At 41.4% G+C, this 16,358-nt stretch overlaps 1 protein-coding gene across 10 annotated transcripts in view; it reads left to right on the top strand.

Annotated features, from left to right (window-relative positions):
* Positions 1–16,358, top strand: part of PPP2R2C (protein phosphatase 2 regulatory subunit Bgamma) — a 427,959-nt gene that overhangs the window by 280,014 nt on the left and 131,587 nt on the right. For all 10 annotated transcript variants that reach the window (XM_033949713.1, XM_033949766.1, XM_033949749.1 and 7 more), the window contains 2 exons: positions 11,734–11,831; positions 13,175–13,340. In XM_033949713.1, the coding sequence (XP_033805604.1) occupies positions 11,734–11,831; positions 13,175–13,340 (264 nt within the window). The remainder of the gene's footprint in view (positions 1–11,733; positions 11,832–13,174; positions 13,341–16,358) is intronic.

Below are 16,358 nucleotides of genomic sequence, written 5' to 3'. Positions count from 1 at the left end.
AAATGATGAAAAGAGACAGTCACATGATATATAATTTTAAAAAATCCAATTTGCATCTGTAGCAGTTCTCTTCAAAATTAATTCCTTTGCTTACTTTTGAATGAAGCAGTATTTTTTCCTTAATGGAAAAAATATTTGTTTGTGCCTTAATAAGATATAATATTGGAACACGTTATTATAAACATTTTCATTCTGAGATTCTGAATTGGTATATGGCTTTTGTTTTAGCATCAGGTGAACATTTAAGGCTCCTTTTACGAAGGTGCGCTAGCGTTTTTAGCGCACGCACCAAAAACTACCGCCTGCTCAAACGGAGGTGGTAGTGGCTAGCACAAATGGCATTTTAGCGTGTGCTATTCCGCATGTTAAGGCCCTAATGCGCCTTCATAAAAGGAGCCCTTAAACTCCATGGTTGGCATTTCTATTAAATGCTGGCCACAACATTTAAATTATTAATGAATACTCAATGCCACTATCCAGATAGAGCAGATAGTTCTGAATATCTGTGCAGAGATGCAGGTGCAATTAAATTGAATAATGAATTTGGAAGCACCAATAATTAAGCGCTAACAACCAATTATTGATGTTAATGGGCAGTCGTAAATATTGAAGAGAAAGAAAAAGGGGGGAAAAACAACACCACAAAACCGAATATGTGACCACAAGAGTGGAATTGTCAAAATAAGAGAGATGTGCACTGTAAAAAAGTGTCCTCCAATCCGTCTGATGATATGAAGATCTTTTTTGTTCAAAACATCTAAATGACACATTCACGACTCAATGACTTGACATGTACATGTTTCGGCCCTCAGGCCTGCCTCAGGAGTCTTAAAGAGCGTGATGGCTGAAATGCGTAATACACTGGCACTCAATTGAAACTGACTTAAAAGTCAATCATGGAAGAAAACCATATCACATATATATCAGGTGCTATTGATTAGCGACGCACATCAGTTTGGAAACTCTCTTTAAGACTCCTGAGGCAGGCCTGAGGGCCGAAACATGTATATGTTGAGTCATTGAGTCGTGAATGTGTCATTTAGATGTTTTGAACAATAAAGATCTTCATATCAGCAGACGGATTGGAGGACACTTTTTTACAGTGCATATCTCTCTTATTTGGACAATTCCACTCTTGTGGTCACACAGTCGTAAATATTTGCGTATACATCTCGCTTCACACTAGTCTATAGTTTCATGTATCTGTGTATCTTCAATCGCATGGCCGGTGGCATGCTGGGGCATTGCAAAACATTGCATGCAGATTTACAGAATTCCCCCAAAGCACACCTAAGTTGGGCGTTGACATTTATGTCTGTTTTTAGCAAGCGTTAGTACGGTGCCCAAGTGTTAGCTACCAGATCTGTGCTGAACACTAATTCTATAAAAGGCACAGGCCCTCTATAGAATCGCTTGTAGCACTCAACTTTTTCATCATCAGTGATGGGGGACTTCAACTACCCAGGGATTGACTGGAGTACGGGTCACTCCAACTGCACTAGGGAGACAGGATTTGTAGAAACTGTGAAGGACTGCTTCATGGAGCAACTAGTCAAAGAACCGACGCGAGGGGGTACTACTCTTGACCTCATCCTAAACGGATTAGGGGGGCCTGCAAGAGAGGTAGAAGTGGGAGCACCACTAGGCAACAGTGACCACAACACGATCAAATTCACATTAGAAAGAGGGACACCCATAGTTAGGAGGACCGCAACAACTGCGCTGAACTTCAAGAAAGGGAACTATGTTGCTATGAGGGAAATGGTGGGGAGGAAGCTCAAAAAAATCTCTAGGATGGAGACTGTGGGAAGCGCCTGGACCCTATTCAGGGACACCCTGCAGGAAGCACAGAGAATGTATGTCCCCAATTTCAGGAAAGGCTGCAAGAACAAACGATCAAAGGACCCGGTTTGGATGTCAATAGAAGTAAAGAGGGCAATAAAGGACAAAAAAGTATCTTTCCGGAGATGGAAAAAGGACCCAACAGAGGATAATCATCAGGCGCATAGGAAATGCCAAAAGGAATGCCACCGGGAGGTTAGACTAGCAAAGGGGAAGTACGAAGAGGGGCTGGCCAGGGAGGCGAAAAACTTCAAGGCATTCTTCAGTTACGTTAAGGGGAAACGACCAGCGAGAGAGGAGGTAGGGCCGTTGGACGATGGGGACAGGAAGGGAGTGATTAAGGAGGAAAAAGAGGTAGCTGAGAGGTTGAACACGTTCTTCTCGTCAGTCTTCACGAGCGAAGACACATCTAATATACCAGACTCAGAGGAGCTCATGAGTGGGGAACAGGCCGAAAAATTAGAGCACATAGAGGTAAGTAGGGAGGATGTCCTCAAACAGATAGACAGGTTAAAATGTGGCAAATCACCAGGCCCGGACGGGATCCACCCAAGGGTTCTAAAAGAACTAAGACAGGAAATAGCGGGCACAATCCAACATGTTTGCAACCTATCCTTGAAAACTGGTGAGGTACCAGAGGACTGGAAATTGGCAAATGTCACACCCATCTTCAAGAAGGGATCGAGGGGTGACCCCGGGAACTACAGGCCGGTGAGCCTGACTTCAATTATAGGGAAGATGGTGGAAGCTATGATCAAGGACGACATTTGCGAGCACATCGAGAGGAATGGCCTACTGAGAACAAGCCAGCATGGATTCTGTAAGGGAAGGTCGTGCCTAACGAACCTTCTGTACTTCTTTGAGGGAATAAGCAGTCGGGTGGACAATGGGGAGCCCATAGACATCATTTACCTCGACTTTCAAAAGGCTTTCGACAAGGTGCCACATGAAAGGCTGCTTAAGAAGCTGTGGAACCACGGGGTGGGAGGGGATGTGCACAGATGGATCAAGCACTGGTTGTCGGGTAGACTGCAGAGGGTTGGAGTAAAAGGTCAATATTCTGACTGGCGGGGAGTCACGAGCGGTGTGCCACAGGGATCGGTGCTAGGGCCTTTACTCTTTAACATATTCATCAATGACCTGGAAAAGGAGGCAAAATGTGAGGTTATAAAATTTGCAGACGATACCAAACTGTGCGGCAGAGTTAGGACCAGGGAGGAGTGTGAGGACATGCAAAGGGACCTGGACAAGCTGGAAGACTGGGCAAACAAATGGCAAATGCGCTTCAACGTGGACAAATGCAAGGTCATGCATATAGGGAAAAAGAACCCATTGTTCAACTACAAATTGGGGGGGGTATTGTTGGGAGACAGCAGACTCGAGAGAGACTTGGGTGTGCTGGTAGATGCATCACTGAAGCCATCTGCACAGTGCGCAGCAGCCTCTAAAAAAGCCAACAGGATGCTGGGAATCATAAAGAAGGGCATAGTATCCAGATCACGGGAAGTCATCATGCCATTGTATCGAGCGATGGTGCGTCCACATCTAGAATACTGCGTTCAATATTGGTCGCCGCACCTCAAGAAGGACATGGCGGTACTTGAGAGAGTCCAAAGGAGAGCAACAAAAATGGTAAGAGGGCTGGAACACTGCTCATACGCCGAGAGGCTGGATAGGCTGGGGCTCTTCTCTCTGGAGAAAAGGAGGCTCAGGGGAGATATGATAGAGACCTTCAAGATCATGAGGGGCATAGAGAGGGTGGATAGGGACAGATTCTTCAGACTGAAGGGGGCAACAAGTACGAGGGGGCATTCGGAGAAACTGAAGGGAGACAGGTTCAAAACAAATGCAAGGAAGTTCTTTTTCACCCAAAGGGTAGTGGACACTTGGAATGCGCTACCGGAAGAAGTGATCAGGCAGAGTACGGTACAAGGATTCAAAAAGGGATTGGATGGATTCCTGAGGGATAAAGGGATCATGGGATACTGAGGGAGGAGCTGGGATGTAACACAAGTATAGGAAGTTACCCAGGTAATGAGTACAAACCAACCAGGTCGTGCATGTGCAAGACCGGAGGGCTAGGACTTCGATAGGAAGGCAGGACTTAAATGGGAAACCAAGGTGGCAAGGGAGCCCCTTCTGATGATTCAGACAGGTCTTGACCTGTTTGGGCCGCCGCGGGAGCGGACTGCTGGGCAGGATGGACCTGTGGTCTGACCCGGCAGAGGCACTGCTTATGTTCTTATGTTCTTATTTGTGGAATCCCATCCACAGTGGATTGAATGTCGCCATGATATGGCTAAAACATGGAACTTATTTTTCTCTATCAGATTTTGTATTTCTTTTCCTAGATGTGTGATTTTGTTTGATGGTCTTTCCTAAACAGTTAATCAAATAAACAGAACCTTGAACCATGGAATGCCCAGGTCCATCCTAGGTCTATAAAGATATCTGAATTATGCCTCTAAAATCATTGAATAGACCTGTAGACTGGTGCTTATCTGGATCGCCTATGCTACTTTACAGATATGTACTTTTGAATATCAGGACCAATGTTTTTAGCTTCAGAAAGAATGCATTTATTTAGAGTTATTCTGGCATCTGTAGCTTGGCACCCCTGCATCTCAGAGAGTATTGAGGTACAATAACATTGTGGCAAACTAAACACCAGAATACTGAAATGGGTCTTATGGAATCCACTCACATTTAATCATTTGGTCTGGCAATCTCGCATATAAATATCAAAAATGCTCCCACCTTACCTCTTAGAAAGTAGAAGTTAAGCACAGAGCCAACAGCATAATCTTGCTGCTGAACAGTTAAGGAGGTGATAGATTTTGGGGGACTCTGCCTAGTCCTTGTGACCTGGATTAACTACTATTAGAAACAGGATACAGAGCTAAATGGACCCTTGGTCTGGCACAGTAGGGCAACTAAAACTTAATTTCCCCGTCCCATCTCCGTGAGTTTTGTTGCTGTCCCTGTCCCATTCCTATAAGCTCTGCCTTAACCGCACAAACCACAAACACTTATGATTTTGAAGTGTTTTTGCAAATGAGACTTTGCAAATGAGGACAGAGCTTGCAGGGACAGGAAAAGAACTCGCTGGGACAGGATGGGAAAATGAGTTCCTTCAGGAATGGGTAAAATTTGTTCCTGTGTCACTCTCTGTGAGGCGTTTCTTTTTCAGCGGAGAGTATTTGTATGTTAAAGGGGAATCATGGCTCTCTAAATGCTTATAGCTCTTTGGTGTATTACAATAAAATGTGTTGACAGAGGAATTGTAGAATGCTCCAGAAAGAATTGCTTGCAAACATGTGAAAGAGCTTTGTGATGGATCATGCATTTTCCAGCCCCAGGAATTAAGCCAGCCAAACTTAATGATCTTCATAGCAAAACTGATATTTGCCCGCTGGACACTTTTGTGTGTTTTGATAATAAGCACGTTTTACTGGATCAATGACTGCAGCTTCTAGTTCTGAATTCTTCAAAACTGTGGCCCTTTATAGGGAAGAGTGTTCTGCCTGAATTCCTGCTGACCCTTTCTATTGAGATTGCATTAAATTTGCTGCTGTAAAGTTTGGCGATGCATTTCAGTTTCCAGTTTAACTTAAGAGTTTCATATCAAACAGGTCATTTGCAATGCATTTGTTCATTTTAGTATTATATGAAAGTTTGATCTTTTTTTGTTTTGGTTGTGATGTCCTTTTGCCAAGAGTAGACGATCTCCAGTGAGAGAGGACAGATCAAGAAAAATGTAAATGTTGCATTGCTTTGTAAATGAACAGAGCAGCATAAAATATTTGGTTTTCTATTAAACAATATAGACAGAATGGAGCCAATTTGAGACAAATTTACCTGTGTAGATGGTCTGTGCTGAAAATTGTTCATTACTCAGGGCCCGATTCTATATACGTCACCTAAAAAACCGGTGTCAACTGGTGTGGCGTTAAAAGCACGATTCTAAAAAAGTTAGGCGTACTGTAAAGAATACACAAAGCGCCACCAGACATCACTTGGTACATCATATTTACACTAAGGTTTTTGGGCTTAAATGTGTATGCCTAAGTCAAAAACAGGCACATGACTCAAAAACACACCCACTTTTAGGTAGATGCATGCTTAGTTTAGAATCATTCAGAGTTGTGTGCCTAACCCAGCAGCGGCAATTCTTATGTTCTTAACTTTCAAGATCAGACATGTTTTCTGTAATTGGTCCCCAATGGTGGAACTCTTTGCCCCAAAATATCAAAAACGAAAAAGATATCTCTTCTTTTAAAAAATCCTTGAAAACCCACCTTTTTAAAGATGCTTTTAACGTTTAAACTTTCTTGATTTTATGATATTTCTTTTTTAATAATTACCCTGTTTCCTTTTGTTTTTTCCCTTATTTGTCTTTCTCGATATAACAGATGTATCTTTTTACCCTCCTCCCCTTCCAACTAATGTCTGTCTTGTCTTAATCTTAATGTTTATGTATTTTGTATTTATTTTTAATTCTATCCTATTTTATAATTATGTACATCGCTTTGTAAACAGATTCAGCGATTCATCAAATATTTAATAAACCTTGAAAACTTGAAGTCCAATTAATGTCAATTATGAGCTATTAATTGCCAGTTGGCACTGATGTGTGTGACCGAGGTATTGTATTAGCATGATTTTTCTAAGCAGTATGTAGTAATTTGGCATGTTCAATGGTGGAGGGGATATTTATGAAAGGGGGAGAGGATACAGGGGTTATGTTGATCCTTGTTCTGTATTTGTGATTTATAAAATGAGCTGTAAAGAGTATTATTTCTTTTTATACTTTAATAATTTCAATCTAAAATCATCACGGGATGTTTCAACACGGCAGTGATGAATCGAGCCCTGGTGCCTTTCCTGTTCTCCATCCCACCCACCCCCCGCTGGTGCATCTCTGCTCCCCTCACCTCCTCACTCTCACTGATGCCTTTTCTCCTTTCAAACCGTTTCGCCCAAAAGGGCTTTTTCAAGGGTTCTCTTTCAGCGTCCTTCCTCATTTGGGGCTAGAGTTAATCTGAAAAAGCCCTTTTGGGTCCCGTTGGGGCATGCTAGAGACACTGCATTAAAAGGATAAGTAAAAAAAAGAAATGCTGTTGTTTAGTTTTTATTTTTTAAAAGTAACAGAAAGAAATACAGCAATAAGCAAATAAGCTACATTTAGAAAGGAGGCAATTAGATGAGCCAAAGCTGGACATTTATACATTTTTTATATAGATGTTAATGGCTTTGAAGGCTCTCTTGCCATCCTGTAATTGAACCCGAATAAGTGAGGTGTGCGGTTGCTGTGGTTGTTTCCAATTTGCCTCACTCTCTCATTTTCTGCACCCTTCTAGTGTTCCCAAATTCCTCCAAAAGGTGTTACCTCCTATCATCATCTCACTAGTCAGGAGAGCCCTTCCTTGTTCTAGAAACAGCAGAGGTTACAAAGCAGAATACTTTAGTGGAGCTCTTAGAGACCATGGAGTGAAAGGGAGGGGGGGAAACCCTCTTTTGGGCTATATTCAATATTTAGGGCTCCTTTTACTAAGGTGTGCTAGCGTTTATAGCGCATGCGAGCCGAAAAATTACCCCCTGCTTAAAAGGAGGCGTAACGGCTAGCGTGCACGGCAATTTAGCGTGCGCTATTCCGTACATTAAGAGCATAACGCACCTTTGTAAAAGGAGCCCCTAGTGCCAGTTACTGATAGCCAAAACATTTATCAATATGTTTATGCGCTTACAACATAAAGAACTCTTTGCATTGCAATGTGTTAGAAATGGACATTAATGTTGAAGGATGCACCATTTTTAACACAAGCATTAGGAGTGAAATTGCACGATACGGTATAAGAAAGCCTTTAGGATATTGTGTTTTTAAAATGGGCTTTTGTGTAAATTAATGTGTTTGTGTTAACTCTGCCAGTAATGCAAAATCTTAAGAACACCTCTGAGATGTGGTTAATTTTTTTGCATTAATGGTGTGAATGCAGATTCATTAATATAAATTGAATTAACTTGTTATATTTCTAAATGAACTGTTCAGCTTGACTTTGCATCTAATTAACTCACTTAAATAGTTTCTGTATGTAGACAATATTTCATCTCCTTTATCAGTAATACAGACTAATGCACTAAAGCGTGTTTATTCTTGTTGTTTAGTGTACAGGAGCGCTATATGACTCGGGTAGCTGACAGAGGTGAAAATACTTTTTCCGCCTATCTGCCTCCTTTATATGTTGAACTTTCACTTAAAACTACATGTTTCTTCTGGCAGAATAGTATCCAGAACCATCCAACAGAACTTGCATACTAGGTTCTCCAAGCAGTAATTTCATTCCTATGAATGGAGGACCCCTGGTGTCAACATTTAAAGAGATTTAAAGGGGCAGGAGAGGATCCTGCCCACTTACTATTACTACTATGTATTATTTCTAAAGCGCTGAAAGGCATACGCAGCGCTGTACATTTTAACATACAATAGACGGCCCCTGCTCAGAAGAGCTTACAATCTAATTTAGGCAGGACATTTTGGGGTTGGGGAGATTATGGTAGAGGAAATGATACAGTGGGTATAGGTATCTGACAGCAGAGAGTGGGAGTTAATAGTTGAAAACAGATTCAAAAAAGTGGGCTTTTAGCTTGGATTTGAACGCTGCTGGGAGGGAGCACAACGTATCGATTCAGGCAGCCTGTTCAGGCATACGGCGCCGCAAGAAAGAAAGGACGTAGTCAGGAGTTGGCAGTGGAAAAGAAGGGTACAGATGAGGGGCTTGCCCAACGAACGGAGATAACGGGGAGGAGCATAGGGGTTGATAAGCAAAGAGAGATATGGGGGGGGGGGGGCTTCAGAGCGAACGCACTTGTAAGTCAGCAAGAGGAGTTTAAACTGTATTCGGAGCCAATGAAGCGAGTTGAGGAGAGGGATAACATGAGAATAGCGGCTCTCAAGGAATACGAGTCAAGCAGCAGCATTTTGAACGGATTGAAGAGGCAAGAGGTGGGCACGTGGGAGGTCCGAGAGAAGTACGTTGCAGTAATCGAAGCACGAGGTGACGAGAGGATGGACAAGGGCTTTGGTTGGGTGTTCAGACAGAAGAGGATGGATTTTGGCAAGTTAATCAGCAGTACTACTACAATTTTGTGACCACTATTTCAGATTCAGAAAACTTTTAAAAGCATTTCTGTACCAAGACAGGGAGCCAACCAAGAAGTAAAATCCCATTTTTAAACTGTCTAATGCAACTCCTGGGACATAACAATGAGCCAAAGATCACCTACTTAAACTTATAACTATGTATTTGTAACTATGGCCTAACTGTATTAATAACTGTACTGATCTACCTGTACTAGCAACTTTATTAAATGTCCACGTCAAACTGTCCATTGTAATTTCCTGGCTGGATTAGGGAGCAGGCTTGCATCTTAACCTTCCCTGAAAAGTACATAGAACATAACACCTCTGCTGCACTGACACTGATGTCTTTAACAAAAAAAATAGTGGTGGAACTATGTTCCAGACTATTCCTCTGACATGAGGGGGCATAGGGTGAAGGTAAAAGGGGAATAACATGCTGCATCGAAAAATCATGCTAATAGAATACCTCGATCACACCTCAAAAAAATACATTTTCACTGAAAGAGTGGTAAATGAGTGGAACTTTCTCCTGGTTTTATTTCTATAGTGCTGAAGTACTTGATTACCCTTGCTGTGGCTGATGGGGAGCACTGTCAGCAGATGACCTCCTCCAGAGATGGCCAAACTCTCCTCCACTAAGCGCAGTAGTCACTAGCAGCATCCCTGAGCCACTGAGGTGCCTGCATCTGTGACTCAGGGACACTACTGGTGCCTGCCAAACTTGGCAAAAGGGACCTCTGCCACCTGCAGAGGAAGTCCTCAGCTGACATAGTTTAGGGGTCCTCATCAGCTGAGTATTTTTATTTTATATTTACGTTAGAGGCTCTGGCTGAAACATGTTTACAAAGTATGTATTCTTTCCAGTTAATATTTCCAAATTAATTAAGTGTCTCTGCATATTTGTAAATGGGTCTCTACCAGAGCCTTTAATTCAGTAGCATAATTAAATGAAATAACTAGTTCTGAAGTTTATAGGGACAGGCGGGACGGATTCAATTACTTGTGAGGACGGGTGGGGATGGATTTGATTCCAATGGGGATGGTTGGGGATGGATTTGATTGGATTTGGATTTGGTGTGATAGGACAGATAGGATGGATTTGGTGTGATAGGACAGAGTATGGTATTAGGTTTCAAGAAGGGATTGGATGATTTCCTGAAGGAAAAGGGGATTGAAGGGTATAGATAGAGGGAGAGGAGGGACAGGGTGCAGAGCCTGGCAGAGGAGGGAGGAAGGTTGAGTGCAAGGCAGGGCAGAGGAGGGAGGCTGGGTGCAGAGCCAGGCAAGGGAGGGAGGCGGGCTGGGTGCAAAGCCTGGCAAGGGAGAGAGACAGGGAGGGAGAGAGAAACTAGGTGCAGAGCAGGGAGAGAGGATACTGGGTGCAGAGCCTGGCAGGGCACTTGAATATAAACCTTCAGTTTATATTCGAGTCAACCTTTTTCCTCCTTTTTTGGAGGAAAAGGTCACCTGAGTTTATATTCAGATCTATTTATATTTGAGTATATATAGTATGTATTTTAACTTCTTTCCATTGTGCATTTGCTCACAATTCAGGTTTAGATGGAAAAGTAATATAAATTTTGCATTTGCATTTTATGTATTAAATAAAAAGTCATTGAGTAACCTCTAAATGTTTACTAAAAGGCACAATTAACAGTGGCCAGACAGAGAACAAAAATAGACTTATGGAGGTCAAGTCCCATGAACTTGATTTTTTTTAACCACCCTAATACCTCATACAATAAAGAAATACTGCAGTTTGAGCTATCCATATCCCAGCTTTATAAAATTGGGATTAATCATGCAGTGTAGATATTGAAATGTATATATCTAAGTCACAAGCAGAGCTTCTAAAATAAGGGCCATGATAGTCCCGGGATGAATGAGAAATGCAAGAATTTACGACATACAGTATAATCTCCTTATAACGGACTTCAAGGGACCTGGGAAAACAGTCCGTTATATCCAGAGTTGCATTTTTTTAAAAACTTTATTTAGGTCAACTTTAAACAACATACAATCAATGAACAACAGTCACTGCACAAGCATATCGGCAACATCAATAACAAAACTCAGCAAAACATTGGTATGACTCGAAATGATTGCAAAACCAGAACACTAAAAGATGTTATAAAGCATGATGTCGTACTGTACTGGAAAGAAAAATTATCTGTCATTTTCTTCTGGGCTGCTTTTTGATACTGTATCACCGGCACACCATGTGCCTTGTAGGCAGAGTCTGCATGCCGTTATAACCGAACAAAACTACAGCTAAAAGCGGTTCTGGGGATCAAATTGTTTGGCCGTTATATGCGAGTCTGCTATTTGTGGTGATTTTTTGCATGTTCATAAAGATGCACGGCCGGGACCAGCAGACCTCATCCGCTGTAGATGATGTTCCTTTATAAGCAAGTCCATTATAACGAGATTATGCTATACATGTATCATCCTCTTACCCATTCCTTCTCATCCTCTATAACCTAATGGAGGGAACAAGAGTAAAATTCCTATAACATAGCACTGGACTAATATCCTCCTGAATCTAAAAAAGCAAATCCTAGCTGTTTAACCACATATTGATCATTTTACCTACCCCCCTCCTTCTTTCTACAAAATTCTGTATCTGTGTCCATACAGAATATAAACATTAACAGTAGCTTGGTATAAAAATTTTTTCGTGGTAAACAACTGAAAAATTTACCTCTCTTTTTTCTTGCATATCCAGTTTAAAGCTTTTTTTTCTTTTTCAGCTGATATAATTTCTACAGTTGAGTTCAACCATACTGGAGAACTGTTGGCTACTGGGGACAAAGGTGGTCGGGTTGTTATATTCCAAAGGGAACCTGAGGTATGTTTGCAGATTTCATTTGAATAGATTAAATAGTCTCATTCAATAGCACTGTCTCATTTCTCTCTCTCCTACTTTTCTCTTCTCCCATCTTCTTAAAAAAAGAAAAAAACCAGAAAATTAAATACATTTTAAATGCATTCAGATTTGGTAATACTTTTTGCATGGCACACCTTTGCATATAGAATTATCCATAAGAAAATATGTACAGTATTTCTTCCTATCCTTTTTCTTCCTATGGGGCATTTAGGCCCCTTTTTATGAAGCCGCATTAGGCTTTTTTATCACTGGCCATGGCGGTATTAGCACCGATGCCTAAGATTCTGATTGGCCAGATCCCTTAGGCCACTCCCAAGATGCACCTGGGAAGGGGAAGGCCTGCCATTCTGTGGAGGCTTTCGCCCACTACTTATGAAGAATTCAGGAAGTGCCTACAATCTAGATAGCTACAATCTAGATAGCTGCCATTCTGTGGAGGCTTTCGCCCACTACTTATGAGGAATTCAGGAAGCGCCTACAATCTAGATAGCTGACTCATACATCTCTTTCTCCTTAATACGGTTCTCTTGACCTATTAACCACTTTCTTTCACCTCTTTTAAGTTCAATCAATTTGTAACGTCTTTTAATCTTTTGTAAACCGCATAGAACTTCACGGTACTGCGGTATATAAACTGTTATTATTATTATCCCTCTTGCCTGCCATCAGAGAAAGGTTTGGAGTGTGTGTGGGGGTTGTAGGGGGATCGGGGGGGGGGGGTAAGAGTCGGGGATGATGGGGTCAGTGGCAGGAGGGGGTGGGCAGCAGGAGGGAGTTGGCATCCCTCCTGCTGAGGGATGTCTCAGTGGCAGCAAGAGGAATTGGGTCCTCCTCCTGCCGCGGACATTCGGGGTGAGGGTGCTTCTGGCTGGAGGGAGTGGGCATCCCTGCTGCCGTCCAACTTTGGGGGGGGAAGATGGGTTCCATGCTTCGGCAGCAGCTGCTAAACTGATCGCCTTAGGGAGATTACCTTGCGGTGATCAGCTCATGGGCACCAGTTAGAAAATCGGGGTGGTTAGGCAATTCTATATTGGATGATCGTGTGCGATTCTCAAAAGTCGCTTAGGCGGCTGCTGAGACTGGGCGTCATATACAGAATCCGACCTTTAGTGTATACTGATAATCAACTTTATATAGAAATATACTAACTGGCAATGTGAGTTTCCTAAAAGTCCCCAAGCTAACAATGTATTCAGATATTACTTTATTATTTTTAATAAAATGATTCTATTTGATAGCAGAAGAAATTTTTAAAATTGTATGAGCCAACTAACACCAATTATGTTTGTTTATATCCTTCACAGAGCAAAAATGATCCTTGTAATCAGGGTGAGTACAATGTTTACAGCACTTTCCAGAGTCATGAGCCTGAATTTGATTATCTGAAGAGTTTGGAAATAGAAGAGAAAATTAACAAGATTAAATGGCTACCCAAGCAGAATGCAGCCCATTCCCTTCTATCAACCAATGGTAAGCTTGAAAAATAGGCTGTCGCTATACTGCATTGTATTTAGCTTCCCTTTCTGGCCCCTCAATCTGTTTGTTGCTACATAAAATGAACCCTTTTGGCTCCTTTTACTAAGATGCGCAAGGGATTTAACGCGCGCGCTAGACCTGAACGCCAGCCTTGAGCTGGCGTTAGTTCTAGAAGCGTAGCTCGCGGTGTAGTATGTGGTAATTTCCTGCATGCACTAAAAAGCTAGCGCACCTTAGTAAAAGGAGCCCTTTATTTCTTTTTCAATGTCTTTCTTTTGGGGGGGGGAATGTTCTGGGAGATGTAACAGGAGAACTAAGCTGATTTTTTGATAATATTAAATATACCTAGGATGTTCTCTTTTTTTTTTTTTCTTCTTCACTGTATATGTGGAGTTCCAGCACACCTGTAATTTGCTATGAGCTCAACACCATTGTCTCTTCGAAATTCTGATTGACAAAGATGAAAATTGTTTCATGTTGTGCCACCTGCTGTTACCTTGGTAGAAAGGATCTTAGTGTGTAGGTCTCATACAAGAAATATTTTTATTTTATTTTTTAAATTCTTTATTCATTTTCAAATTTACAATAAGTGTAACAATATATCCAAACAAATTAACAATAAATATAACACTTAATAATCATCAATGGTACAAATAATATGCTCTTATCTCCCACCCTTCCCACCCTTTCTTATCATATAATCAATACCTTATACAATATGTAACAATAAATTTACCCTCCCCTCCCCCCCTCACAATCAAACTTGTAAATTTAAGAGAAAAAAAATAAAATAAAATGTCATCTAATCAGTACAATACTTTGTAAATGGCTCCCACACATCCTGAAATTTCCTGAAATATTTTAAAACTCCCTTGACATGGTAGTTGGAGCCTTTCCATCTTTTTTGCAAATAGGCATGCCTGAGTTTATTACCACCAAATGTATAGCTTAGCGCATTTTGCTGAGCTGTAGCCAATTAAGGCTGTGGGAAAAGTTGGAATACTATGCAGTAGAAGTCTTAAAATGTACCTGGTCTCATAACTATTTACTAAAAATTGGAGGTTTAAGTTAAAGCATGAAGCAATGTTCACTTTTCTTTTATAAAGGTAGTTTACAAACTCTAGACCCAATTTATGTTATGTATGGTCTTATATCCCGCCAAATCTTCACTAAGTGGAGTTCAAGGCAGGTTACAATCAGTAGTAATTATTGTTACATAGATGTACAAGGCAAAGTCAAAAGTAGTCTCAAGATATTAACAAAGATTTGTAAAGCAATGGATTATAAGCAACATTATTGTTGCATAAAGATAGAATACAGCACATGAGGTTGAACTAAACCTTTGACAGAAGTTTACGGAAAAGCCATGTTTTCAGGTCTTTCCAGCATTGAGTTTAATTAGCAGAAGTATGAATCCTTGTGGGAAGTGAGTTTCAGATTTTTGTGGTTTGATAGTTGAATGATTTTCAGTATGTTGATTTGTAATTTATTCCTGTTAGAGATAGAAAGGATAAAGTCAGATTGTCAGAGTTTCAATGTTTTATAGATCTGCATAGTAGTTCATTGAATCTGGAGAAACTATCTGTCTCCATATGCTCTGGAAGATCCTTTTCAGCTGTTACAATCTGTAGTATTAAGTATTCTGGATTATTGTATTATTGTGTATCATGTGGGTCAGCATATACATTTTCACTGACTCTTTATTAGCCAAAACACAGCTGTGCATTTAATTTTTAATTTGCAAAAATCAGACCATGTGACACCTTATTACCATAGATTGCATTGGCTTCCTATTGAATCCAAGGTGATGTTTAAGTTTGGTTGTATTTTATATAAATTTTGACATGGTCTGGTACCTGATTATCTTGTTGAGCAGTTCTAGTTTACTAATCCTGCTCACTCCAAGCACACTTCTACTTTCTTTGCTTATCTTTCAATGAAGAGTCATTCACTGTAACATACTTTACCTGTCATGCCCCACCAACATGCTAAAACAATTACAGTCTAAAATACAGCCCTAAGACTAATATACTCGCTGAAAAAATACATTACCTCAGCTTTCCAAAACTCACACTAGCTCCCAGTACAAGCACGCATACACTTCCCCCTCCCCATTCGCGGTTTCGGCACTCGCGATTTCACATATTTGCAATTTTTGGGGGGAGGGGGAAAAAAACAACAACTCATAGTTTAGCCTTCCCCCGGCATCCCGGCCTTACCTGGTGGTCTAGCGGGCTTTCGGGGCAGGAGCGATCTTCCTACGCCAATAGGAAATGGCTGCCATGAGCTCCCGTCGTAGTCTCGAGACTACGGGAACTTACGGCAGTCATTTCCTATTGGCGATCTGCAAGGGGCAGGAGCGTAGGAAGATCGCTCCTGCCCTGAAAACCTGTTAGACCACCAGGTAAGGCCAGGATGCAGGGGAGAAGGCGGGAGAGAGGCGGGGTGGGTCAGAGCAGGCCGAGAAGATATTTGCGGTTTTTCTTAATTTGCGGTCCGGTTCTGCCCCTATCCTCCACGAATAACGAGGGAGGAGTGTACAACAGAAATTGTACCGCATCCTATTCAAAGCCCTAAATGAAATGGACCAAGCTATCTGAACAACCACCTAATCAGGAAAAACACATCCAGACCAAGGAGAACTCAAGCACACTTTATATGATGGTCTACTATCCACCAGAGCAGCAAAAATAGACCACAACCTCTCAAATCTGCTGACCACAACACCCAACTACAAAACATTCAGGAAAGAACTGAAAAACCATACTATTTGTCAAATAATCTAACCAAACCGAATCGACAATTCCCAGATCCCGACGCATACTATAGCTTATAGTCTCCCTGAAAATGCCCAGGCTAATTTCTTGTTGTAAACTGCCTAGAACTGAAAGGTATTGGTGGGATAGAAGACATCAATGTAATGTAATGTAAGAAGTATATAGAACGACTGATTTTTTACCAAGCTGCATGTTAGGAGCCTGATATTACTGTTCTTGTCAGTCTTTTGTTGAT

The sequence above is a fragment of the Geotrypetes seraphini genome, chromosome 1 (assembly GCF_902459505.1).
Source record: "Geotrypetes seraphini chromosome 1, aGeoSer1.1, whole genome shotgun sequence".
In the NCBI taxonomy this organism is placed as follows: domain Eukaryota; kingdom Metazoa; phylum Chordata; class Amphibia; order Gymnophiona; family Dermophiidae; genus Geotrypetes; species Geotrypetes seraphini.
Note: the sequence above shows the minus strand (reverse complement) of the source record. Positions and strands in the feature narration are given on the sequence as shown.